The sequence below is a fragment of the Balaenoptera acutorostrata genome, chromosome 4 (genome assembly GCF_949987535.1).
Source record: "Balaenoptera acutorostrata chromosome 4, mBalAcu1.1, whole genome shotgun sequence".
Classification (NCBI taxonomy): domain Eukaryota; kingdom Metazoa; phylum Chordata; class Mammalia; order Artiodactyla; family Balaenopteridae; genus Balaenoptera; species Balaenoptera acutorostrata.
The window spans coordinates 76,074,887-76,102,043 of record NC_080067.1 but is presented as its reverse complement, the minus strand read 5'-3'; the positions used below and the strand labels follow the sequence as shown (position 1 = coordinate 76,102,043).

General features: G+C 37.4%; 1 protein-coding gene across 8 annotated transcripts in view; it reads right to left on the bottom strand.

Moving 5' to 3' along the window:
• Positions 1-27,157, bottom strand: part of OPA1 (OPA1 mitochondrial dynamin like GTPase) — a 100,128-nt gene that overhangs the window by 25,990 nt on the left and 46,981 nt on the right. For all 8 annotated transcript variants that reach the window (XM_057545306.1, XM_057545309.1, XM_057545307.1 and 5 more), the window contains 6 exons: positions 15,330-15,495; positions 12,493-12,645; positions 10,708-10,816; positions 10,127-10,206; positions 6,879-7,019; positions 4,584-4,700 (listed from right to left, as the gene is read on the bottom strand). In XM_057545306.1, the coding sequence (XP_057401289.1) occupies positions 4,584-4,700; positions 6,879-7,019; positions 10,127-10,206; positions 10,708-10,816; positions 12,493-12,645; positions 15,330-15,495 (766 nt within the window). The remainder of the gene's footprint in view (positions 1-4,583; positions 4,701-6,878; positions 7,020-10,126; positions 10,207-10,707; positions 10,817-12,492; positions 12,646-15,329; positions 15,496-27,157) is intronic.

The following is a 27,157-nucleotide window of genomic DNA, read 5'->3' as shown; positions in this document are numbered from 1 at the left end:
GAACATACATATTGATTGATAATTACCTTAAATGTGAATGGATTAAATGCTCCAACCAAAGGACACAGGCTCACTGAATGGATACAAAAACAAGACCCATATATATGCTGTCTACAAGAGACCCACTTCAGACTAGGGACACATACAGACTAAAAGTGAGGCGATGGAAAAAGACACTCCATGTAAATGGAAATCAAAAGAAAGCTGGAGTAGCAATACTCTTAACAGATAAAATAGACTTTAAAATAAAGAATGTTACAAGAGACAAGGAAGGACACTACATATGATCAAGGGATCAATCCAAGAAGAAGATATAACAATTATAAATATATATGCACCCAACATAGGAGCACCTCAATACATAAGGCAACTGCTAACAGCTATAAAAGAGAAAATCAACAGTAACACAATAGTGGGGGACTTTAACACCTCACTTACACCAATGGACACATCATCCAAACAGAAAATTAATAAGGAAACACAAGCTTTAAATGACACAATAGACCAGATAGATTTAATTGATATTTATAGGACATTCCATCCAAAAACAGCAGATTACACTTTCTTCTCAAGTGCACATGGAACATTCTCCAGGATAGATCACATCTTGGGTCTCAAATCAAGCCTTGGTAAATTCAAAAAAACTGAAATCATATCAAGCATTTTTTCTGACCACAACACTATGAGATTAGAAATAAATTACAGGGAAAAAAACGTAAAAAACACAAACACATGGAGGCTAAAAAATACGTTTCTAAATAATCAAGAGATCACTGAAGAAATCAAAGAGGAAATCAAAAAATACCTAGAGACAAATGACAACGAAAATACGACAAACCAAAACCTATGCAATGCAGCGAAAGCAGTTCTAAGAGGGAAGTTTATAGCAATACAATCCTACCTCAAGAAACAAGAAAAATCTCAAACAAACAACCTAAAGTTACACCTAAAGGAACTAGAGAAAGAAGAACAAACAAAACCCAAAGTTAGTAGAAGGAAAGAAATAATAAACATGAGAGTAGAAATAAATGAAATAAAAACAAGAAAACAATAGCAAAGATCAATAAAACTAAAAGCTGGTTCTTTGAGAAGATAAACAAAATTGATAAACCTTTAGCCAGATGCATCAAGAAAAAGAGGGAGAGGACTCAAATCAGTAAAATTAGAAATGAAAAAGGAGAAGTTACAATGGACACCGCAGAAATACAAAGCATCCTAAGAGACTACTACAAGCAACTGTATGCCAATAAAATGGAAAATCTGTAAGAAATGGACAAATTCTTAGAAAGGTATAAGCTTCCAAGACTGAACCAGGAAGAAACAGAAAATATGAACAGACCAATTACAAGTAATGAAACTGTGATTAAAAATCTCCTAACAAATAAAAGCCCAGGACCAGATGGCTTCACAGGCGATTTCTATCAAACATTTAGAGAAGAGCTAATACCCATCCTTCTCAAACTCTTCCAAAAAATTGCAGAGGAAGGAACACTCCCAAACTCATTCTACAAGGCCACCATTACCCTGATACCAAAACCAGACAAAGACACTACAAAAAAAGAAAATTACAGACCAATATCACTGATGAATTTAGATGTAAAAATCCTCAACAAAATCCTAGCAAACAGAATCCAGCAACACACTGAAAGGATCATACACCATGATGAAGTGTGATTTATCCCAGGGATGCAAGGATTCTTCAAAATACGCAAATCAATCAATGTGATACACCATATTAACAAACTGAAGAATAAAAACCATACGATCATCTCACTAGATGCAGAAAAAGCTTTTGACAAAATTGAACACCCATTCATGATGAAAACTCTCCAGAAAGTGGGCATAGAGGGAACCTATCTCAACATAATAAAGGCCAGGTATGACAAATCCACAGCAAACATCATTCTCAGTGGTGAAAAACTGAAAGCATTTCCTCTAAGATCGGGAACAAGACAAGGATGTCCATTCTCGCCATTATTATTCCACATAGTTTTGGAAGTCCTAGCCATAGCAATCAGAGAAGAAAAAGAAATAAAAGGAATACAAATGGGAAAAGAAGAAGTAAAACTGTCACTGTTTGCAGATGACATGATACTATACATAGAGAATCCTAAAGATGCCACCAGAAAACTACTAGAGCTAATCAATGAATTTGGTAAAGTTGCAGGCTACAAAATTAATGCACAGAAATCTCTTGCATTCCTATACACTAACAACAAAAGATCAGAAAGAGAAATTAAGGAAACAATCCCATTCACCACTGAAACAAAAAGAATAAAATACCTGGGAATAAACCTACCTAAGGAGGTAAAAGACCTGTACTCAGAAAACTATAAGACACTGATGAAAGAAATCAAAGATGACACAAACAGATGGAGACATATACCATGTTCTTGGATTGGAAGAATCAATATTGTGAAAATGACTGTACTACCTAAAGCAATCTACAGATTCAATGCAATCCCTATGAAATTACAAATGGCATTTTTTACAGAACTAGAACAAAAAAAATATATTAAAATTTGTATGGAGACACAAAAGACCTTGAATAGCCAAAGCAATCCTGAGGGAAAAAACGGAGCTGGAGGAATCAGACTCCCTGACTTCGGACTATACTACAAAGTTACAGTAATCAAGACAATATGGTACTGGCACAAAAACAGAAATATAGATCAATGGAACAGGATAGAAAGCCCAGAGATAAACCCACGCACCTATGGTCAACTAATCTATGACAAAGGAGGCAAGGATATACAATGGAGAAAAGACAGTCTCTTCAATAAGTGGTGCTGGGAAAACTGGACAGCTACATGTAAAAGAATGAAATTAGAACACTCCCTAACACCATACACAAAAATAAACTCAAAATGGATTCAAGACCTAAATGTAAGGCCAGACACTATAAAACTCTTACAGGAAAACCTAGGAAGAACACTCTTTGACATAAATCACAGCGAGATCTTTTTTGACCCACCTCCTAGAGTAGTGGAAATAAAAACAAAAATAAAGAAATGGGACCTAATGAAACTTAAAAGCTTTTGCACAGCAAGGAAACTATAAACAAGACGAAAAGACAACCCTCAGAATGGGAGAAAACATTTGCAAATGAATCAATGGACAAAGCATTAATCTCCAAAATATATAAACAGCTCATGCAGCTCAATAGTAAAAAAACAAACAACCCAATCCAAAAATCGGCAGAAGACCTAAATAGACATTTCTCCAAAGAAGACATACAGATGGCCAAGAGGCACAAGAAAAGCTGCTCAACATCACTAATTATTAGAGAAATGGAAATCAAAATTACAATGAGGTATCACTTCACACCGGTTAGAATGGGCATCATCAGAAAATCTACAAACAACAAACGCTGGAGAGGGTGTGGAGAAAAGGGAACCCTCTTGCACTGTTGGTGGGAATGTAAATTGATAGTCACTGTGGAGAATAGTATGGAGGTTCCTTAAAAAACTAAAAATAGAATTACCATATGACCCAGCAATCCCACTACAGGCCATATACACAGAGAAAACCATAATTCAAAAAGACACATGCACCCTAATGTTCACTGCAGCACTATTTACAACAGACAGCTATGGAAGCAATGTAAATGCCCATCGAAAGACGAATGGATAAAGAAGATGTGGGACATATATACAATGGAATATTACTCAGCCATAAAAAGGAACGAAACTGGGTCATTTGTAGAGACATGGATAGACCTAGAGACTGTCAAACAGAGTGAAGTAAGTCAGAAAGAGAAAAACAAATGTTGTATATTAATGCAGATATGTGGAATCTAGAAAAATGGTACAGATGAACTGGTTTGCAAGGAAGAAATAGAGACACAGATGTAGTGAACAAACATATGGACACCAAGGGGGGAAAGCAGGGAGAGGGGTGGTGGTGGTGGGATGAATTGGGAGATTGGGATTGACATATATACACTAATATGTATAAAATAGATAACTAATAAGAACGTGCTGTATAAAAAAAATAAATAGGATAAAATTCAAAAACAAAAAAAAGATTTTCATGGTATAAAGAAAGAATTATAATATGGGGGGAAAGCATGATAAAAAATGTAGTGCATTATTATTTCCATTATGCAAATAAATGGTTATGTTATATATCTACACACATATACATACGACATGTATAGAAAGAGGTGAATGGATATACATAAAAATGTTAACTAAAAGTACTTCTAGGTCAGGGGATTATAAAATACTGTTTCCTTTTGCATGTTTTTTTTTAACATTTATTTATTCCATTTACTTTCTATAATGGGAAAGTATTATTTTCTAACATAAAGTTAATTCTTAAAAAAATCTTTAAAAAGTAGTGTAGTGCCTATTATATGCACACGATCTAATATGCACTGGGATGATATGTATGTAAAATGTAATTACTACAAAAGTGGTAAATATCTTTGAAAAAATAAGAGTTAGATCACTCTGTAAATTACACATACTTTTTTTCAGAAGATCAGAAGACTTAAAGTTAATGCTAAACCTCAAGCTTACTTTTAAGCAATTAAACAACTATCACTAAAATACATCTCTCTTTGTTTCTGGAAACCTTACCTCAGAATCTACAAAATGCCTCTGGTAGTAATAGAAGCCTCTTCGACAAAGGTTACAATGGTTTAGAGCTGTTTTTAAGAAATGTCTTCTATAAACTTGGTGCCAAGTATCCTTGATCTAAAATAATAAAAAGAAAACAGACCAAAGAGTTACTGTATGCTCTCCAGGTTGATCAAACACATTCTGAAAAGTCATATACAAAGTTTACTTATAAAAAAGTTAATTAAAACCAATGGCAATGTTGTTATTCTATCAAACTTTTATATCCATTAAAAATTTTTTTTTTAAGATAAAGATTAGATCACTAGTACTCTGACTCCTTACCAGTCTATATACTTCAACATTTGCAGTGTTTCTAACAAGCATTATTATTAATCATCTTGTAGAGTAGAGAGGGTGGAGATTATCTTCCTCTAGTTAGAGATAAGGTGTCCAAGGCAAAAAGAGGTTGTGAGCCTTGTCTGAGGTCAGAGTCAGACTAGGAAGCTGGTCTCAGACCATGTCCATCAACCCAACAACATTTCCTTTCTCATTATGAAATTTCATTGTTCCCTCAGCAATATGACCCCCACCACTTTATTATATAGTCTGTTAGGGTGTTCAGAAGTCTTCCACACCATTGTCTTTTTTCGAGCACGACAAAAATAATGTTGAGAAAGTAGAACAAGCATCATCAACACCATTTGAGAGATGAGAAAAGGGGGCTGAGATTATACCAGTAACTAAAGGCAGTATTACTAGCTCATGGAATGGAAGTGTACTGGAATTCACATCTCCTGACATCTAATCCATCCACTTTTCTTATCACAGTACTTTGCTACTTATTTTATAGCTTCATAAAATGCAGTGAACACAGTTTCTCTTGGAAAAAACCTGATATTTTCTCACTCACAGAAAGTAATTAAGATATACAGCCAATCCATATCCTAAGATATAGATAAAGTCCCTCCTATTGTATTAACCACTTATAAAGTTCAAAAGTATCCAACCGAACAGAACTTACTGTTAGTAAGAGCTAGGACCAATGTGGATAAATGAAATCTATATTCAACTAATAATTTCATGTAATCATTAGTTTTAATTTTATTTTCAATTTATAAACAATGAGATGTATAGCAGCTTTAACTGTTTCTTCTCATCAGTTTTCTTTTCTTGTTCTGACCTCTGGTGGATTTTAAATTAAGAATACTCATTTCTCAAGTGCAGAAATATAAATAGCAAATAAATCTTTAAAAGAATCTATGCATGGCCCTGAAACTTCTTAAATGATTGTTTTCCTCACTAGAATTACTTTTCTAAATGGGGTTCACTTAAGCTAATTTAAGCTAATGTTAAAATGAAGTTTTGATCTCTTACACCCTAACTAACTAGGGAACACAGGCCCAGAAACACAATTGTTTTTTTTAAATTTTCTCCAAATAAGCATCATGAAGGTAAGCAAAAGTAGTCTAAACTATAATTATATATCCTCATATTTATTATGAAGAAAGAAAATGAGACAGAACCCAAAGGCATTATCCAATTTACTCATACCTGATTAAGATACATTTGACTGAAAAAACATACATATAAGTGAGCCACATTTAAGCAAAAATTTCATTCTGTAATCTGAAACAGTGTAACATAGTGCAGAGATCTGGGTGGGGTCCCTCCCCTTTTGCCAGAACTTACTGCTGAATTTGCCCAGACAACTTCCCTTTTCTAAGTCTCAAGTTCCCCATTTACAAATTAAAGCATTATACTTAAAGCAATACTGAGAATAAAATTTCAACTGTTGGGCTTCCCTGGTGGCGCAGTGGTTGAGAATCTGCCTGCTAATGCAGGGGACACGGGTTCGAGCCCTGGTCTGGGAAGATCCCACATGCCACGGAGCAGCTCGGCCCGTGAGCCACAATTGCTGAGCCTGCGCGTCTGGAGCCTGTGCCCCGCGACGGGAGGGGCCGCGATAGAGAAAGGCCCGCGCACCGCGATGAAGAGCGGTCCCCGCACCGCGATGAAGAGTGGCCCCCGCTTGCCGCAACTGGAGAAAGCCCTCGCACGAACCGAAGACCCAACACAGCCAAAAATAAATAAATAAATAAATAAATAAATAAGAAAATCCTTTAGAAAAAAAAAAAAAAAATTTCAACTGTTTCCACACTCAAAATGACCAAGTTCTTTTTGTCAGCAAAAGTACACACGATCAAAGTGCAATTAAGCACTTAAATATCTAAGTAATACATCAGAAGTAGTAACATTTTACTACAAGAAACAAAGACTAAGGAAGCAAATTCATGCTTTTCAGCAGTTTATTACCAAGCTTGGGTCTACTTCTACTCCTCGGGATTCAAGGTTCTTTCGGACTGTAGTTATCTCATCATTTGCAAGATAAGCTGGGTGCTCCTCATTACATTTCAACATCTTCTCCAGTTCATTCTTGGTTTCATTGTGAACACACTTTGAAATGTTTAAAAGAGGACTGTGTTTAGATGGTTCATGATTTGGCATAATTATAAAAACAGAGTCCCAATTTTAATAAATATATTACTTTTGCACGATTGGTGACACAAGCTCAACCACAACAAACAAGGAAAACCAGAGTACCCCTGCTTATGAATGCAAAACAACCTGGATGTATGAGGGGGCAAGGGGGGAAGGGGATTAGCCCTATTTGCTATATTTTATCGATACTTTGGCTGAGATGTTTTACTGTCCAAGTTATAGGATCAGGCACCTTACTATGTACTTCCTTTCTTGACCTTAGGGTATGATTTCAATCTAGGAAAAAGTGCCCTATATACATGGGAAGAGATAATGTTCTATAAATGCCTCATATCTAAGAACTGGATGACTGTAAGGCCCTGTGCCTGTTGACATGCCCCATTTCTGATAAATACAAAATTCATAGTCTGATTTTTTTAAAAAGTCTTTTCATTAAAATCGTTCTTAGATTGCTTCTGTGAGGTGCCCAACATTCTTAAATTCACTTCCAGTCTCTTCTCTATAATTGTTTACAATCTCTTCACCAAATGAGGAAAGCATACACACTAGTGGTAAGTCTGACAGCAAGACTCAGTACGGTGTCAAATTAACTTTATCTTTTCATTTTTTCCATCATTCTTTCAAAACTGCATGGTACAGGAAACTAGCTTCAATTTCACTAATTACTCTAAACAAGTTACTACCATAGCACTTTGCCCCAAACTGTACCAAGCTATGGAATCTGAGTATTTATATAAAAATAACACTGAAACACAAATAAATGGCTCGTAAATGGAACTACTAAATAATATTCTCTGAAAACATTAGAAGAAATTTAATAAAGAGAAATTTCACTGTTTCCTTAAACTTCTGCTATTTGGTCTGAGACAGGAAGGAAAACTCCGACTATATTCTCCCACTCTTCCTGTCCTGTTTCACTGCCACCTGTTCCCACCACGCTGGCTGTTCAGGAGAACACCACTCTCCCATCTATCCTGACCGAGATTTCCGTTAGTTTAGCTCAAAGTGAAAATGTTTCAAAGGAATGGTTTTTCCCCAGAAGATTAGGAAAAAGTAACAATATAAAAGGAAAACATAGTTTTCAGAACATGGATTTCTCATCTTTAGCAAAGGACAATCTTAAGTTTCTTTTCCTGCTAAATCCTGCCAACTCAAAAAGAAAAGGAACTGTTACACAGCTATCTAAACTTGCAGTGTGGGACCCAGGGATATTCTCAACTTCTAGAATCTGTTTCTCACTGAAAACTCCAGGTATGAAGTCTAGACCAGTGGTTTTCAACTGGGAGTGGGAGGGTTAGAGAGGTTAGAGGAGAGCTTGAGTTGGTGAGTCTGACATGACGCTTTGCTTTGACAGAGAAAACAAAACCTGCGTATACAAACACCTCCCCAGCGGTTCTCCTGTCCCTCCCCTCTACACTCCAAACTATGGCCTCTGTTTGTTCTACAGTCAGACTGAGTCTTACACATGCTGCCCTGAAACCCTAGGAGAAGCTCTTCTCTGAAGGGTTTCCAAATTCCTCTTCTAGGCTACAGATCCTTGCATTGGCAGTAAAACTAATTCCTCTGCTTCTCTTGAAGGGATTCCCTATGGGTTCAAGTTCCTGAGAAAGTAACTTACAGCCAGGAATCATTCCTCTCTGAGAATGTTTGGCCAAAGCATATTTACTACTAGTTGCTGAGGCAAGTTCTGCCATCACTGATTGTTCTAGACCTAATTAGGCCTAATTTCACTAAGCCTTAAAGGTCAGACACCATTTTTCTTTGGAGTTTATCTGCCTTACACCAGTTCTTTCTAATCAATGCCTCTACCTGTCTCAAAGTCAGAAACCTCTGATGAATCCCCTAGGAATTCTTTTCTGAAAGACCGCCTCCTCACAGCCCATCTGTACAGCAGAGATAACTGATGCACTCTGAATACATGCATGACCCAACCACTAACTCTGTCCATTTCTTCAGCTTCTTTTCAGTCTCTGAGTGACTCATTTTCCCACAAAAATCATATCAGAAAAAAAAGAGAAGAGGAAGACTGTCCCCTCACTATTTTAAGACAAACTGGGACTTATATCTGATAGATATCTTATGAAACAAGAAATGAATAAAACCAGAAAAAAATAGGGTGTTGATTATATAATTAACTCTGTATTTAAAATAAAAACAAAAAAATAAAAAAAGAAGAAAATAGGAATGATATGTCATTTGGTAATTTTTCATTCTCTTTATCTGCTCTCTCAATATACACACATCTGATGGTCTCATTTCTCTAATTACATGGATTCAAGGAAGGAAGAAAGGAAAGTAAATTGGATGCCACCTCTTTTTCTTATTCAGTACTTCCTTCATCTATGTATTTTGATTCTATATTCTATTTACAATCTTTTATTTAAGGAATTAACATAAGAAGGAGATGGTGGTGTAAGACTCAATGCTAATAGGAAAAGAAGCCATAACAGCAAGGAAAGAATAAAAATGGGTGGGGGAAAGGGGGGGAGGATTTTAATGATTACACATTTTCCCTCTATTTATTCATTTCTAAAGTTATTTATACTTGCCTTTACCATTTTGTTCTTTTAAAGTGATCATTAAATGTTTATAATATGAATTCTATAATTCTACTTCCTGTCTGAATTTTTATGCTTATTTTGTGAACACAGGAGCAAAAAATGCAAAAGAATAAAATAATTTAAATAGACAACTAACAGAAAAATCCAGTGATAATATTAATAGAATAAGGTTTTTTAAAAAGTCATTATATCTTGTATTCTAATCACATTCATTCTACATCCTCTGAAGTCCTTGTCATTTTTTCTTCTGTTTATAAATTTAATCTTCATTTTACCTCAAATAGGCACTTGAACAAAGTAATCAACCACTCTTTTTAATTAAAAAAGCTACCTCATTTTTTTTTTAAACTTTCTTTTGTAGTTTACTGTTTTTTCTAAAGATTTATTGTCTTTTAGAAAGGCCGATATAAAATATTTGAAATGATTAAGCTTGGCTTAGAGGCATTCAGAGGTTATATTTTAATGCCTGAATTAAAATGCCAAAGATTTGTTTGTTTTTACCTGTTCTTGGGTTCGATTCTTCCAGTATAACCACCTCTTTTTCCAATCTGGACCTACCATATTTTCAATTGCATTTTCAGCTAGAAAAATTAAAAACAATTTTTTTTAATTTATCAGGAATTTTATCACTTACCAGGTACATAAATTATAACTAATACTATCTTGCTTTCTTAACCACTTCAAAACACTGTGTCAATATGAAGTCAGTTGAAATAAAGAATAAAACTATATAATTGATAGGGTACATATATAAGAAAGAATTTAATTACATATGTTTAGAATCTATGAAAAGTATAATTGCTTATAAAGTTCCCATAAGTATAGTAGCAAACATTAAAACAGTCTGAATTACAGCTTTTTAGAATATAAGTACATAAAAATATCATGTGTCCAATTTAACATTTTTAATAGTTACAAGCAGTTGACCAAAGAATTGCACAAATAATATTCAACTAGAACAGTACTGACAAAGAACTTGAGATGTTAGTTTTTGTTTTTTTTTAAACCAATGTTCACTAAAGTTAGATGACTCTTTATCCACTGAGAATACTCAAAACTCAAAAACCCATGTCCCTACTTACTGTCCTTGAGACGAGCCTGAAGAGCCTCTTCCATAAAATAAATAGCTGCATCCCACTGCTGTTTATCAGATATGGACCGATCTTCTAAAGCATTGTGCTGAATAACCCTCTGAAATAACAAGGAAATAAAAAAAGCTATTTTGATGTATATCTTGTCATTTTAGTAATTTTAATTCTAATTGACAGCTCAGCAAATATCCAAACTAGCAGATGTATCTACAACATAAAAGTATGTCCCTCCCACATAAATGCAGAGGGTCCTATTATCTGCCTGCTTATTTGTCAGCTTTCTGTCTAAAAAATAAAACAGTGGAGATTTTCTCCTAGCCCAAATTAAATGAGTTCACCATCGAGAAGATAGTTGGGGGTTGGGGGGGTGGGTAGAGAATTACATATTTAACTACATAAAATTACACCCTAGAACCCTGGTATTCAGGAGCTAATGATTCAGATCATCTCTACTGCTTCTTTATGCCATATGACCTATGTGTTAGCATTTTCAAAAAGGAGAGGAGAAAAAAAAAAGCAATAACCATTATCTCACTGTTAACACCAATGGAAAATGTAATGGAAGGAAGCTTAAGAGGTCTAGACAATCATAAGTAAATGTTAGTTATTTATTGTAAGAAAATTGGTTTCCAAATCTTATAGCTTTTGAATTAATGAATGAATGAAAACGGCACCACTCTCTCTCAGTAAGACAATCTTATTAAGGCATTTACAACAAGAATGAATATGGTTTTCAAATATGAAGACAAACATTTCTTAAAAAAAAAACAAACCCTATAATTACGATCAGCCCACAGTGAAATATGCATTTTTAGAAAACTGCTCAATCTTATCTTTCAACAGTTCCTCCCATAATTGTCTGAACAGAGTGGGTGGTTAAAAAAGGTTTGATTAGGTGATGAGAACATTCTACGTAACAAAAGATTTATCAGGTGATGAAGGTCAGGAGCCAGGCTTTACAATTAAGACACAATGGGGCTCGTATCCCAGCTTTGCCAGTGACAACAATAGAACTGCTTAAGAACAAACTAAAATCATGCTTACAAAATACATAGAGTTTCTGGTACCTCCTAAGCATTCAACACATGGTAGTTAGCATTATGACTTTAGGAATCTAACATTTTGACTCAACTCCACTGAAAACCAATGCATCTAATCCCTTTTACCACTGAGGGTAAAATGAGAAGCAGCTATCCGTAGTTCAGGCCCATGTAAATTCTGTGGAAGTTTATAGAAACCTGTTTACTGCAAGGTTTGATTTTCTTCTGAAATGACAGCCAAGAAAGAAATAGCAGAAGGCGATTTTAGAAGGGCAGAAAAACATCAAAAGCCAATTATATTTTGTAAATCTATTTCTTTCTTTCATTATTTTCAATTCAGAACCTAATTTAAATAGTCATATAAAAATATTCTATAGGGCTTCCCTGGTGGCGCAGTGGTTGAGAATCTGCCTGCCAATGCAGGGGACACGGGTTCGAGCCCTGGTCTGGGAAGATCCCACATGCCGCGGAGCAACTAGGCCCGTGAGCCACAATTACTGAGCCTGCGCGTCTGGAGCCTGTGCTCCGCAACAAGAGAGGCCGCGATAGTGAGAGGCCCACGCACCGCGATGAAGAGTGGCCCCCACTTGCCGCAACAAGAGAAAGCCCTCGCACAGAAACGAAGACCCAACACAGCCATAAAAAAAAAAAAAAAAAAAAAATTCTATAAAAGTATATCAATTTGAGAAATTATATAAAAATATGAGGCTGGCACCCTAATATACAAACGACATACCAAGCTGTCCTCCGCAAAATCATTCCACTTGTGGCGTTTAATAGTTTCTTCCTTAACAGCCTCTTTAAGTTTATCAAATATGTCATCATGCTCTTTTCCTTTCGGTTCTGTCATGAAGCGGGAAAATTCTTCTTGTAGGGTCTCCCAAGCAACCTAGAATGATTTAAAAGAAAAAAGCTGCATCTATATTGCATACTTTCATTTAATGTGTGACAAGAAAAATAAACACATGAATTTAAGCCAAGTAGATGAGATAAATCAGTTTATCAGAAAATACATATGAAATCACATTTTTTTAAAAAGGTATAGCAAATATAAATTCTGCCCTCAAGAGCTCATACTGGTAGCTGGTGGAATAGACTTGGCCTCCTGACATGTTTCGCTACACATACACAGCATCTCAAATTTTAAAAAATTCGTAACCAACATTTAAAAACTGAGAGACTTCCTATAAAATCCATGCTTCCAGCCTCACTTGAACCACCTGGCAACACTTGGCCCACGTTCTTGCATACCTTCGCCCGCTGGAGCTAAACAGGAGCTGCCTGTCCCTTCAGAGAAGGCACACAGGCCACATCAGCCACCAGACTCGGTTCACTTACTTATTTACTTCACTCTCTACAACATCTGAGTTTGCCTGCCTCTTCCATACTGTAAAAAGTTTAAAATTTCTTAATGATTTAGTTTTTTCACATCTTTGCCCTTATGCAAATACATGAGGTAATGTGTCAATACTTTCGAACACAGGTATTATTCAGCCTTGTACTATTGCTAATTCCCAATTATCTGAACAGTGAAAGGAGAGCACAGTGTCAAAAGCAATTAAGAACTAAACCTACTTACGACTCAGTGGGCTAGTTAATATTGTATTTTATATCTAGCCCTCTTCGTTTTAAACATTAAGAAATTATGGCAAAAAGAAAGGTGACTGTTGGGGCTTCCCTGGTGGCGCAGTGGTTAAGAATCTGCCTGCCAATGCAGGGGACAAGGGTTCGAGCCCTGGTCTGGGAAGATCCCACATGCCGCAGAGCAACTAGGCCCGTGAGCCACAATTACTGAGCCTGCGCGTCTGGAGCCTGTGCTCCGCAACAAGAGAGGCCGCAATAGTGAGAGGCCCGCGCACCGCGATGAAGAGTGGCCCCCACTTGCTGCAACTGGAGAAAGCCCTCGCACGGAAACGAAGACCTAACACAGCCATAAATAAATAAATAAATAAATAAATAATTTTTTTTTTTTAAAAGAAGAAAGGTGACTGTCCAAGAATATAGAGTATTAAAATCTGTTTCCTGACCTTCAGCAGGTTCACGTCTTTCTACCACACCTATGTGTGAAGGGAGAAAGCAGCAAAAGAATCACTTGCCATTTTTATGATCACTTCTGCTGCTTGAACCTTAGGATATGAAAATATGCTATCATGGGACAGGGTCCAGAAAAATGTTAGAGCCAGTAGTGAGGAGAAGAAGTGGCAGCAGCTCTCTAATTACTTTAGGGGGAAGTGTGTCGAGACCAGGGGTCAGCAACATGGAGCTTAGATAGAGTGGCTGTAAGAGTTCTTAGAAAAAGAGACTTGAGGAAATTGAGAACAGAGATAAAGAAGCAAGGACTGGGGGCTTCCTCGGTGGCGCAGTGGTTGAGAGTCTGCCTGCTAATGCAGGGGACACGGGTTCGAGCCCTGGTCTGGGAAGATCCCACATGCCGCGGAGCAACTAGGCCCATGAGCCACAGCTACTGAGCCTGCACTCCACAAGAGAGGCCGCAATAGTGACAGGCCCGCGCACCGCGATGAAGAGTGGCCCCTGCTTGCCACAACTATAGAAAGCCCTCGCACAGAAACGAAGACCCAACACAGCCAAAAATAAATTAATTAATTAATTAATAAAAAAAAAAGGTAACAAATGTTCAAGTACAATTGGTGTCTTTAAAAAAAAGAAAAAAGAAGAAGCAAGGACTGGAAAGATAGGAAAGGGGTAAAATACACCTGAATAATTAGACACTGACATTTTGTTTCTAAGGTAGGTATGAAAAACAAGATTATTTTTAACACGGATTCTAATTTTGTGAGCAACTTCACATCAAAGCAAAGGACACACTGGCTCTTATCTACAACAATCATTCTTCAGAGTAATGTGCCTGGCAAGATCAACTAGGATGATGATCATAATCATCATAATAGCAGCTGGCATTTACCAAATGGTTATTATGGACCAGATATTGTCTAAGTATTCTACATATGTTAACTCCTTGACTCCTTACAACAATTTGTGATGTAGGCAACACTTTCATTCTTATTTTATAGATGAGAAAACAGGAAGGTTATTAAGCAAATAGCCCAAGGATCGCATAGCTACAAAGTGGTAGAGCCAAGATACATGAGTATCAGAAATGCATTCTCTAAGGTACTTTCTTACAATTCCTAGTCTAACCTTCTGGCAGGGCCCTAACTAAGGAAATAATTATTTAAGTAAAATTGAGCCCTGCAGAAAATCAACAAATAAAATGTTTCATCCATTAAACATTTTCCTTATGGAATCTCTAACCACAGAAGAAGTTAAAAGTATTTCACATTCAAACAAATTTTGCCTGTTTTAAGTGCTACCTTTGGAAGGAGAACCAATACCCTCAGACCAACACCATACCAAATAGTAAATTTTTTTGACAGTAGTCACTGGTAGGAGCATTAAGGTTAATCCCAATACAGAGATTAGGAATAAAGAATAAAAGGAGCATAAGGACCAAAGAGAAAGATAGTGGCTGTGATAGGAATAAAACCTAAAATTCACAGCTCCTAATCCCTTCAGATAATGCTTCTTACCCATTTAATTAAATTATATCCTAACCTCGACTGCTTTATTAGGAAGCTGCTTATCAGTCCACTGTTTAAGCTTGATATCCACTGTTGTATTAAAAGTTCCAGAATTCATGGTCTGTGCAGCTGGAAGATAGATGTTTTCAATCACATGAGTTGATACTCTTTCCCACAAAGACTGCTGAAGGATTTCCTCCCTGAAATTAAAAAAAAAAAGTTCCAAGAACACCAAATTCAAATATAATATTGTTTTTATAAACAGCTTTACTGAAGTATCAACTTACAATAAATTGCACATATTTAAAGTTTTGACATATGTACATGCCTATGTATCACCGCAATCAAGATAATGAACTTACTCATCATCCTCAAAAGTTGTAACCACTGGATCTACTTTCTGTCACTGCAGCTTAGTTTATATTTTCTACAATTTAATATAAATGCAGTCATGTAGCATGTACTCTTATTTTCTCTGTCTTCTTTCATCAGCATAATTACTTTGAGATTCATCCATGTTGTTGTGTACATTAATATTTCACTTCCTTTTTTGCTGAGTAATATTCCATTGCATAAATCTGTTTACTTATTCACCTGCTGACAGACATTTGGGCTGTTTCCAGTTGTTGGCTATCACAAATAAAGCTGCTATGAGCATTCATGTACAAGTCTTTGTATGACATATGCTCTTGTTCCTCTTGGGCAAATATCTAGGAGTGGAATGGCTGGATGATATGGTAATTATATATTTAACTTTATAAGATACTGCCAAAATGTTTTCCAGATCAGCTGAACCATTTGACATTCCCACCAGAGGAGTATGAGAGTTCTAGATCCTCTACATCTTGCCAACATTCGGTATGATTAGTCATTTTCATTTTTGTCACTGTAATAGGTTTACAGTGGTATCTCATTTCCCTAATGACTAATAATTCCAAGTGTCTTTTTATGTGTTCATTTACCTAATATTAATACATACTTTATATGTGTTGACTGTGAAGTAGAGTCCAAGACTGTAAACTTCTTGGTATGATTTTAACAATTTATCAGACCACAGCACAAAGCACAGAGACATTATGGGATATTGCTAGGTAAAATTGTTCAACATTTTATGATAATATAAAGGATGAATAATCAAGTTGAAAATTCTACCTTTTAAAAGACATCTTACAAGAATACGGTTCTCTAAATAGAAAAAAGAAAACTACTTCAATCAAGAAAAAATTAGAAATCTCTAGAAAATACTTATTTGGCTTCTCCCAAACTAATCTTTACTGTTATATAGTGCTAAAACATACAAAAACACCCTGTTTATCAAATGATCAGTCTTAGGAGTAACCTCACCTTTTAGGATGCAGTTACAAAGCTCAGGGCAACAGAAACACCCCCTTCTGTCCAAAAGCCAAACTGCACTTTTCTTGGGTGAGGAGAGCTAACACTTACTGCCATGCAAGTTGACTCATACTCACTCAATATTTTCTGTAAAATTAAGTCTACTGAGTCAATGAGCTTAGCTGCAGGTCTTCCCTTGCTAATTTTCAGGTCTTTTTCCCCTTACAACCAGAAAACAAAAGAGTATGGGAGGGAGGACAAAACACACGAAGAAGATAAAGAGGTAAAAACATACAGTTGTAATATAAATAAGTCATGCAGATGTAATATACAGCATGAAGAACATGACCAATAATATTGTAATAACTTTGTATGGGGACAGATGGTTACTAGACTTATCATGATGACTGTTCCATAATGTATGCAAATGTCAAATCACTACGTAGAGGAGGAGCTTCAAGATGGCGGAAGAGTAAGATGCGGAGATCACCTTCCTCCCCACAAATACATCAGAAATACATCTACATGTGGAACAACTCCTACAGAACACCTACTGAACGCTGGCAGAAGACCTAAGACCTCCCAAAAGGCAAGAAACTCCTCACGTACCTGGGTAGGGCAAAAGAAAAAAGAAAAAACAGAGGCAAAAGAATAGGGACGGGATCTGCACCAGCGGGAGGGAGCTGTGAAGGAGGAAAGGTTTCCACGCACTAGGAAGCCCCTTCACGGGCGGAGACTGCGGGGGGCGGAGGGGGGAAGCTTCGGAGCCACGGAGGAGAGCACAGCAACAGGGGTGCGGAGGGCAAAGTGGAGAGACTCCCACACAGATGATCGAAGCCGACCAGCACTCACCAGCCCGAGAGGCTTGGTTGCTCACCTGCCGGGGCGGGTGGGGGCTGGGAGCTGAGGCTCGGGCTTCGGAGGTCGGAGGTCGGACCGCAGGGAGAGGACTGGGGTTGGCTGCGTGAACACAGCCTGAAGGGGCTAGTGTGCCACAGCTAGCCGGGAGGGAGTCCGGGAAATAGTCTGGAGCTGCCGAAGAGACAAGAGACTTTTTCTTGCCTTTTTGTTTCCTGGTGCGCGAGGAGAGGGGATTCAGAGCGCTGCCTAAACGAGGTCCAGAGACGGGCGCGAGCTGCGGCTATCAGCGCGAACCCCCGAGACGGGCATGAGACGCTAAGGCTGCTGCAGCCACCAAGAAGCCTCTTTGCAAGCACAGGTCACTCTCCACACCTCCCCTCCCAGGTGCCTGTGCAGCCTGCCACTACCAGGGACCCATGATCCAGGGACAAGTTCCCCGGGAGAACACATGGCGTGCCTCAGGCTGGTGCAATGTCAGGCTGGCCTCTGCTGCCGCAGGCTTGCCCCGCATCCGTACCCCTCCCTCCCCCCGGCCTGAGTGAGCCAGAGCCCCCGAAGCAGCTGCTCGTTTAACCCCATCCTGCCTGAGCGAAGAACAGACGCCCTCAGGCGACCTACACGCAGAGGCGGGTCCAAATCCAAAGCTGAAGCCCAGGAGCTGTGCGAACAAAGAAGAGAAAAGGAAATTTCTCCCAGCAGCCTCAGGAGCAGTGGATTAAATCTCCACAATCACCTTGATGTACCCTGCATCTGTGGAATACCTGAATAGGCAACAAATCATCCCAAATTGAGGAGGTGGACTTTGGGGGCAACGATATATATATATTTTTCCCCCTTGTTCTCTTTTTGTGAGTGTGTATGTGTATGCTTCTGTGTGTGATTTTGTCTGTATAGCTTTGCTTTTACCGTTTGTCCTAGGGTTCTGTCTGTCCGTTCTTTTTTTTATTACTTAAAAAAATTTTTTTTCTTAGTAATTATTTTTTATTTTAATAACTTTATTTTATTTTACTTTATTTTATTTTATCTTCTTTCTTTCTTTCTTTTTTTCTTTTTTTTCTCCCTTTTATTCTGAGCTGCGTGGAGGACAGGCTCTTGGTGCTCCAGCCAGGTGTCAGGGCTGTGCCTCTGAGATGGGAGAGCCAAGTTCAGGACACTGGTCCACAAGAGGCCTCCCAGCTCCACGTCATATCAAATGGTGAAAACCTCCCAGAGATCTCCATCTCAATGCGAAGACCCAGCTCCACTCAACGACCAGCAAGCTACAGTGCAGGACACCCTATGCCAAACAACTAGCAAGACAGGAACACAACCCCATCCATTAGCACAGAGGCTGCCTAAAATCATAACAAGGCTACAGACACCCCAAAACACACCACCAGACGTGGACCTGCCCACCAGAAAGACAAGATCCAGCCTCATCCACCAGAACACAGGCACTAGTCCCCTCCATCAGGAAGCCTACACAACACACTGAACCAACCTTAGCTACTGGGGACAGACACCAAAAACAATGGAAACTACAAACTTGCAACCTGCGAAAGGGAGACCCCAAACACAGTAAGTTAAGCAAAATGAGAAGACAGAGAAACACACAGCAGATGAAGGAGCAAGGCAAAAACCCACCAGACCTAACAAATGAAGAGGAAATAGGCGTTCTACCTGAAAAAGAATTCAGAATAATGATAGTAAAGATGATCCAAAATCTTGGAAATAGAATGGAGAAAATACAAGAAACGTTTAACAAGGACCTAGAAGAACTAAAGAGCAAACAAACAGAGATGAACAACAAAATAAATGAAATTAAAAATTCCCTAGAAGGGATCGATAGCAGAATAACTGAGGCAGAAGAACGGATAAGTGACCTGGAAGATAAAACAGTGGAAATAACTACTGCAGAGCAGAAAAAAGAATGAAAAGAATTGAGGACAGTCTCAGAGACCTCTGGGACAACATTAAACGCACCAACATTCGAATTATAGGGGTCCCAGAAGAAGAAGAGAAAAAGAAAAGGACAGAGAAAATATTTGAAGAGATTATAGTTGAAAACTTCCCTAATATGGGAAAGGAAATAGTTAATCAAGCCCAGGAAGCACAGAGAGTCCGATACAGTATAAATCCAAGGAGAAACATGCCAAGACACATATTAATCAAACTATCAAAAATTAAATACAAAGAAAAAATATTAAAAGCAGCAAAGGAAAAACAACAAGTAACACATAAGGGAATCCCCATAAGGTTAACATCTGATCTTTCAGCTGAAACTCTGCAAGCCAGAAGGGAGTGGCAGGACATATTTAAAGTGATGAAAGAGAAAAACCTACAACCAAGATTACTCTACCCAGCAAGGATCTCATTCAGATCTGACGGAGAAATTAAAAGCTCTACAGACAAGCAAAAGCTAAGAGAATTCAGCACCACCAAACCAGCTTAAAACAAATGCTAAAGGAACTTCTCTAGGCAGGAAACACAAGAGAAGGAGAAGACCTACAATAATAAACCCCAAACAATTAAGAAAATGGTAATAGGAACATGCATATCGATATTTACCTTAAATGTAAATGGATTAAATGCTCCAACCAAAAGACATACACTGGCTGAATGGATACAAAAACAAGACCCGTATATATGCTGTCTACAGGAGACCGACTTCAGACCTAGGGACACATACAGACTGAAAGTGAGGGGATGGAAAAAGATATTCCACACAAATGGAAATCAAAAGAAAGCTGGAGTAGCAATTCTCATATCAGACAAAATAGACTTTAAAACAAAGACGATTACAAGAGACAAAGAAGGACACTACATAATGATCAAGGGAGCAATCCAAGAAGAAGATATAACAATTGTAAATATTTATGCACCCAACATAGGAGCACCTCAATACATAAGGCAAATACTAACAGCCATAAAAGGGGAAATCGACAGCAACACAATCATAGTAGGGGACTTTAACACCCCACATTCACCAATGCACAGATCATCCAAAATGAAAATAAATAAGGAAACACAAGCTTTAAATGATACATTAAACAAGATGGACTTAATTGATATTTACAGGACATTCCATCCAAAACCAACAGAATACACATTCTTCTCAAGTGCTCATGGAACATTCTCCAGGATAGATCACATCTTGGGTCACAAATCAAGCCTTGGTAAATTTAAGAAAACTGAAATCGTATCAAGTATCTTTTCTGACCACAGCGCTATGAGACTACATATCAATTACAGGAAAAAATCTGTAAGAAATACAAACACATGGAGGCTAAACAACACACTACTTAATAACCAAGAGATCACTGAAGAAATCAAAGAGGAAAACAAAACATACCTAGAAACAAATGACAATGAAAACACAACGACCCAAAACCTATGGGATGCAGCAAAAGCAGTTCTAAGAGGGAAGTTTATAGCTATACAAGCCTACCTTAAGAAACAAGAAACATCTCAAATAAACAACCTAACCTTACACCTAAAGCAATTAGAGAAAGAACAAAAAAAAACCAAAGTTAGCAGAAGGAAAGAAATCATAAAGATCAGATCAGAAATAAATGAAAAAGAAATGCAGGAAAAGATAGCAAAGATCAATAAGACTAAAAGTTGGTTCTTTTCTTTGAGAAGATAAACAAAATTGATAAACCATTAGCCAGACTTAGCAAGAAAAAAAGGGAGAAGACTTAAATCAATAGAATTAGAAATGAAAAAGGAGAAGTAACAACTGACACTGTAGAAATACGAAGGATCATGAGAGATTACTATAAGCAACAATATGCCAATAAAATGGACAACCTGGAAGAAATGGACAAATTCTTAAAAATGCACAACCTTCCAAGACTGAACCAGGAAGAAACAGAAAATATGAACAGACCAATCACAAGTACTGAAATTGAAACTGTGATTAAAAATCTTCCAACAAACAAAAGCCCAGGACCAGATGGCTTCACAGGCGAATTCTATCAAACATTTAGAGAAGAGCTAACACCTATCCTTCTCAAACTCTTCCAAATATAGCAGAGGTAGGAACACTCCCAAACTCATTCTACAAGGTCACCATCACTCTGATACCAAAACCAGACAAAGATGTCACAAAGAAAGAAAACTACAGGCCAATATCACTGATGAACATAGATGCAAAAATCCTCAACAAAATACTAGCAAACAGAATCCAACAGCACATTAAAAGGATCATACACCATGATCAAGTGGAGTTTATCCCAGGAATGCAAGGATTCTTCAATATATGCAAATCAATCAACGTGATACACCATATTTACAAATTGAAGGAGAAAAACCATATGATCATCTCAATAGATGCAGAGAAAGCTTTTGACAAAATTCAACACCCATTTATGATAAAAGCCCTGCAGAAAGTAGGCATAGAGGGAACTTTTCTCAACATAATAAAGGCCATATATGACAAACCCACAGCCAACATTGTCCTCAATGGTGAAAAACTGAAACCATTTCCACTAAGATCAGGAACAAGACAAGGTTGCCCACTCTCACCACTATTATTCAACATAGCTTTTGAAGTTTTAGCCACAGCAATCAGAGAAGAAAAAGAAATAAAAGGAATCCAAATCAGAAAAGAAGAAGTAAAGCTGTCACTGTTTGCAGATGACATGATACTATACATAGAGAATCCTACAGATGCTATCAGAAAACTACTAGAGCTAACCAATGAATTTGGTAAAGTAGCAGGATACAAAATTAATGCACAGAAATCTCTTGCATTCCTACACACTAATGATGAAAAATCTGAAAGTGAAATTAAGAAAACACTCCCATTTACCACTGCAACAAAAAGAATAAAATATCTAGGAATAAACCTACCTAAGGAGACAAAAGACCTGTATGCAGAAAATTATAAGACACTGATGAAAGAAATTAAAGATGATACAAATAGATGGAGAGACATACCATGTTCTTGGATTGGAAGAATCTACATTGTGAAAATGACTATACTAGCCAAAGCAATCTACAGATTCAATGCAATCCCTATCAAACTACCATTGGCATTTTTCACAGAACTAGAACAAAAAATTTCACAATTTGTATGGAAACACAAAAGACCCCGAATAGCCAAAGCAATCTTAAGAAAGAAAAACGGAGCTGGAGGAATCAGGCTCCCTGACTTCAGACTATACTACAAAGCTACAGTAATCAAGACAGTATGGTATTGGCACAAAAATAGAAATATAGATCAATGGAACAGGATGGAAACCCCAGAGATAAACCCACGCACATATGGTCACCTTATCTTTGATAAAGGAGGCAAGAATATACAGTGGAGAACAGACAGCCTCTTCAGTAAGTGGCGCTGGGAAAACTGGACAGGTACATGTAAAAGAATAAAATTAGAACGCTCCCTAACACCATACACAAAAATAAACTCAATATGGATTAAAGACCTAAATGTAAGGCCAGACACCATCAAACTCTTATAGGAAAACATAGGCAGAACACTATGACATAAATCACAGCAAGATCCTTTTTGACCTACCTCCTAGAGAAATGGAAATAATAACAAAAATAAATAAATGGGACCTAATGAAACTTAAAAGCTTTTGCACAGCAAAGGAAACCATAAACAAGACGAAAAGACAACCTTCAGAATGGGAGAAAATATTTGCAAATGAAGCAACTGACAAAGGATTAATCTCCAAAACATACAAGCAACTCATGCAGCTCAATATCAAAAAAACAAACCCAATCCAAAAATGGGCAGAAGACCTAAATAGACATTTCTCCAAAGAAGATATACAGATTGCCAACAAACCCATGAAAGTATGCTGAATATCATTAATCATTAGAGAAATGCAAATCAAAACTACAATGAGATATCATCTCACACCGGTCAGAACGGCCACCATCAAAAAATCTACAAACAATAAATGCTGGAGAGGGTGTGGAGAAAAGGGAACCTTCTTGCATTGTTGGTGGGAATGTAAATTGATAGCCACTTTGGAGAACAGTATGGAATTTTCTCAAAAAACTAAAAATAGAACTACCATACAACCCAACAATCCCACTACTGGGCATATACCCTGAGAAAACCATAATTCAAAAAGAGTCATGTACCACAATGTTCATTGCAGCTCTATTTACAATATCCAGGACATGGAAGCAACCTAAGTGTCCATCGACAGATGAATGGATAAAGAAGATGTGGCACATATATACAATGGAATATTACTCAGCCATAAAAAGGAACGAAACTGAGTTATTTGTAGCGAGGTGGATGGACCTAGAGACTGTCATATAGAGTGAAGTAAGTCAGAAAGAGAAAAGCAAAAAGAAAATGGTCAGAAGAACCTAGGAGCAAGACGGGAATAAAGATGCAGACCTACTAGAGAATGGACTTGAGGATACAGGGAGGGGGAAGGGTAAGCTGGGACAAAGTGAGAGAGTGGCATGGACATATATACACTACCAAACGTAAAACTGATAGCTAGTGGGAAGCAGCCGCATAGCACAGGGAGATCAGCTCGGTGCTCTGTGACCACCTAGAGGGGTGGGATAGGGAGGGTGGGAGGGAGGGAGATGCAAGAGGGAAGAGATATGGGGACATATGTATATGTATAACTGATTCACTTTGTTATAAAGCAGAAACTGACATACCATTGTAAAGCAATTATACTCTAATAAAGATGTTAAAAAAAATCACTATGTAGTGCACTGAAAGTAACATAATATTGTACGTCAACTATATTTCAATACAAACAAAAGGAAGGAAAGAAGGAAGGAAAGAAAGAAGGAAAGAGAGAGAAAGAGTATGCGGAGAGAATAAATCACTGAGGATCAAAAGGACAAAGTCCATTTAGTCACGGCATTAATGACAGATAATGGGAGAATTTTTAAGAGCAAGGTGGAAGAAAAGAAGTTTGTCAGGGCCATCTACTCAGACAATTTTAAACACAAACTCAAGATATCTGAAAGATGAACAAAAAATCAGGATACAGCCTCTGATCACGAAGGCCTTTTGCTGCTCCTGTCTCAGAACAGACATGGTCTGTTAATCTCTTCCTAGGAGTCTACGGGACAGGACTCTACAACCCAGACACCCTTTCGAGGAGATCATAACAAAATTCCAGACCACCAAATTCTGACAAGCCTTAGGTAACTTTCTCAAAGGAGGCTGCAGCTTCCCAATCCACCAAAGGTGGCTGCTGTCACTTATCCTTACCCAGCTCACTTGCCCTTTCATCACTAAGCTGCTGTCCTCTGTCCAGACTCCCCCTCCTCCCCTCCATCACAGTAACTTTTATTGTGCCTCCAATACCTTGTTCCATAACAAACAAACCATTTTATATTCTCATTCTTTCCCTTTTCCTTGCATCTTCAAACCTTTCCTCACCCTCCCTTACAGGCAGTAACTGTCCTCAAATTCTGCTGCCTGGAAGCTGCTCATTAGCTGAGTGTGCTTCAGAGTCAGGAAGTGGAAACTATGTTCTCCTTACCCCACAATCTCTCTTCCAGACCATAAGTCCTCTACTCACATTGACCAGTTCCCCCAGTATATATTCTAGGTGATTGTAGACTTCTTCTCTAAGTTTTGCCATCGTCCAGGGATAAATACCACTAAGACACAAAATACAATTACCATTATAGTTCTATTTATTACCCCCTTTATCTCCTGAACTTTACCTATATGCCCTTTTAATTAAATTTTTTTTCAAAATGAAAATTTCTTCTTTTAAAGCAGAGGACTTACTCCATATAATAATTTAAAACCAATACAGAAAAAGTAAGAAGTCCTCCATAATTTCTCTTTCACTAAATGACCACTATTCACAGCTTAATTTATCATTAAAAATATTCAATGCCTACATTACTATTTGTGTGTGTTTACACAGGTGATATTACATACTGTTTAAAAAATTTAATATTAAAGTATATTGTACATAGTTTTCCATGTTGACATCCTATATTTTTCAATGGCTGCATAGTAATCCACTCTATGGATAAAGCAAATATTATGTAATTCCAAATAAAAACATAAGTTTTCAATTTTTTACACTTATAAACAAAACCATGGTGAAGATTCTTATGCATTCATCTTCGTCAAAAATATCTTCATTTCCATAGAGCCCTAGCAATATAATTATTGGATACAGATGTACTCAGTGTTTAACTGACTCCTCTTCTCCATTACCTACACATCCAATCACTAAATCCTGTCAATTCTATCCTCTAGGTAACCTCTCAAATATCTCAAAAATGTCTCCTCTTCTCCACCTGCACAACCACTATTCAAGTTCAAGCCACTGTCTCTTCTGGTCTAGATTATTTCAACAGTCAACTGTCTCCTTGCTCAGTTTTCTCCACCTGTATTCCACTTTCCCTACTACAAAAATCTTTCTAAAATGCAAATCTGCCTAAACCTCTTCATTGGCCCTCACTGGTTGTGGGATAAATTTCAAGCTTCTAAACATGGTTTCTAAGGCCCTTAATCATCTATATCTTGCTTATATCCACCATTTCATCTTCTGCCTCTTGCCTCCTTCTATGCTAAAGTCATAGGTACCTGTCTTCAACTACCTGTATCACTTTTCTTGCTCTCACCTCTTGGTCTCTGCAATATTCTGGTCACTGCCTTTACCTAGCATCTATTCACTCTTTAAATTTCAAATTATAAGAAATCTTTTTGGATTCCTTACATCTGAGTTAGGGTACTTAACTGTGCATTCTCATATTCCTTTCATTCTTTTAACTTCAACAAAATAAACTTAATACTTTTCACCAAAAATTGTATGTATACTGCGATACCATTTTTAAGTGTATTTCTACAAATCCTGCCAGCTATCCTTCTAAATAAGGATAAAATAACTATCTCCTGCTTAGTGTTCGTAATCAACTCCTAAAGATCAAGTATATTGTGTGAAAGCGCTGAGAGCCTGTCTTACTCTAATGAATCATATGTCAAATCTAAACCTCCAATAACTTTCTTAAAATATGATTGAAGTATAGAATGACAAAATGCTTGTAACAGTGCTTCCATATTACCAAATACAGATCAAACAGTCCTGTGACTTAAATAATTATAAACATATAAACACGTATCCTAAAATGTCACATAAGGCATTAAGCAGCAAAAAGATGCTACCTGATACAACATCAACTATGTCACAAAAATAAAACATTTTGGGTGCAATGCAGTTGAAATCAATGTGGCACAAACAGCTAAGATTAGGACCTGCTATTTTGATCTATGTTTGTGTTAAGCTACAGCATCTGGGGAAAAACGGTGGGGCGGGGGTGGGGGGGTGGTGATGAAAAGATCCAGCAGCTCAAAGAATAAATCTCTAGCAGCCAGATGTCCTAGTTCTCTCCCTTGCCTTCTCAATAGGCAATCTGGCAATATATGTTTCTTGTCCCTTCACAAATTCCCTTCACCACCCATGTGTTAAGTAAATTAGATTTATCTTCAAGGCTCCCTTAAGTGTAGGTACACTTTGATTTCAGACTTGCTCTGTCCAAACAAAACTAACCACTCCATTTGATGATGCCAGAAATTCACAGAGGCACCACATTTTTTCTCCCATAAATAGCATTATGAGTTATTATAGTTTACAAATCACTTTTTCTGTAACATTATCTTCATACAACCTAGTAAGGTAAGTAGTACTACTCATTCTGTGTGTATGTGTATATGTATATACTATACAC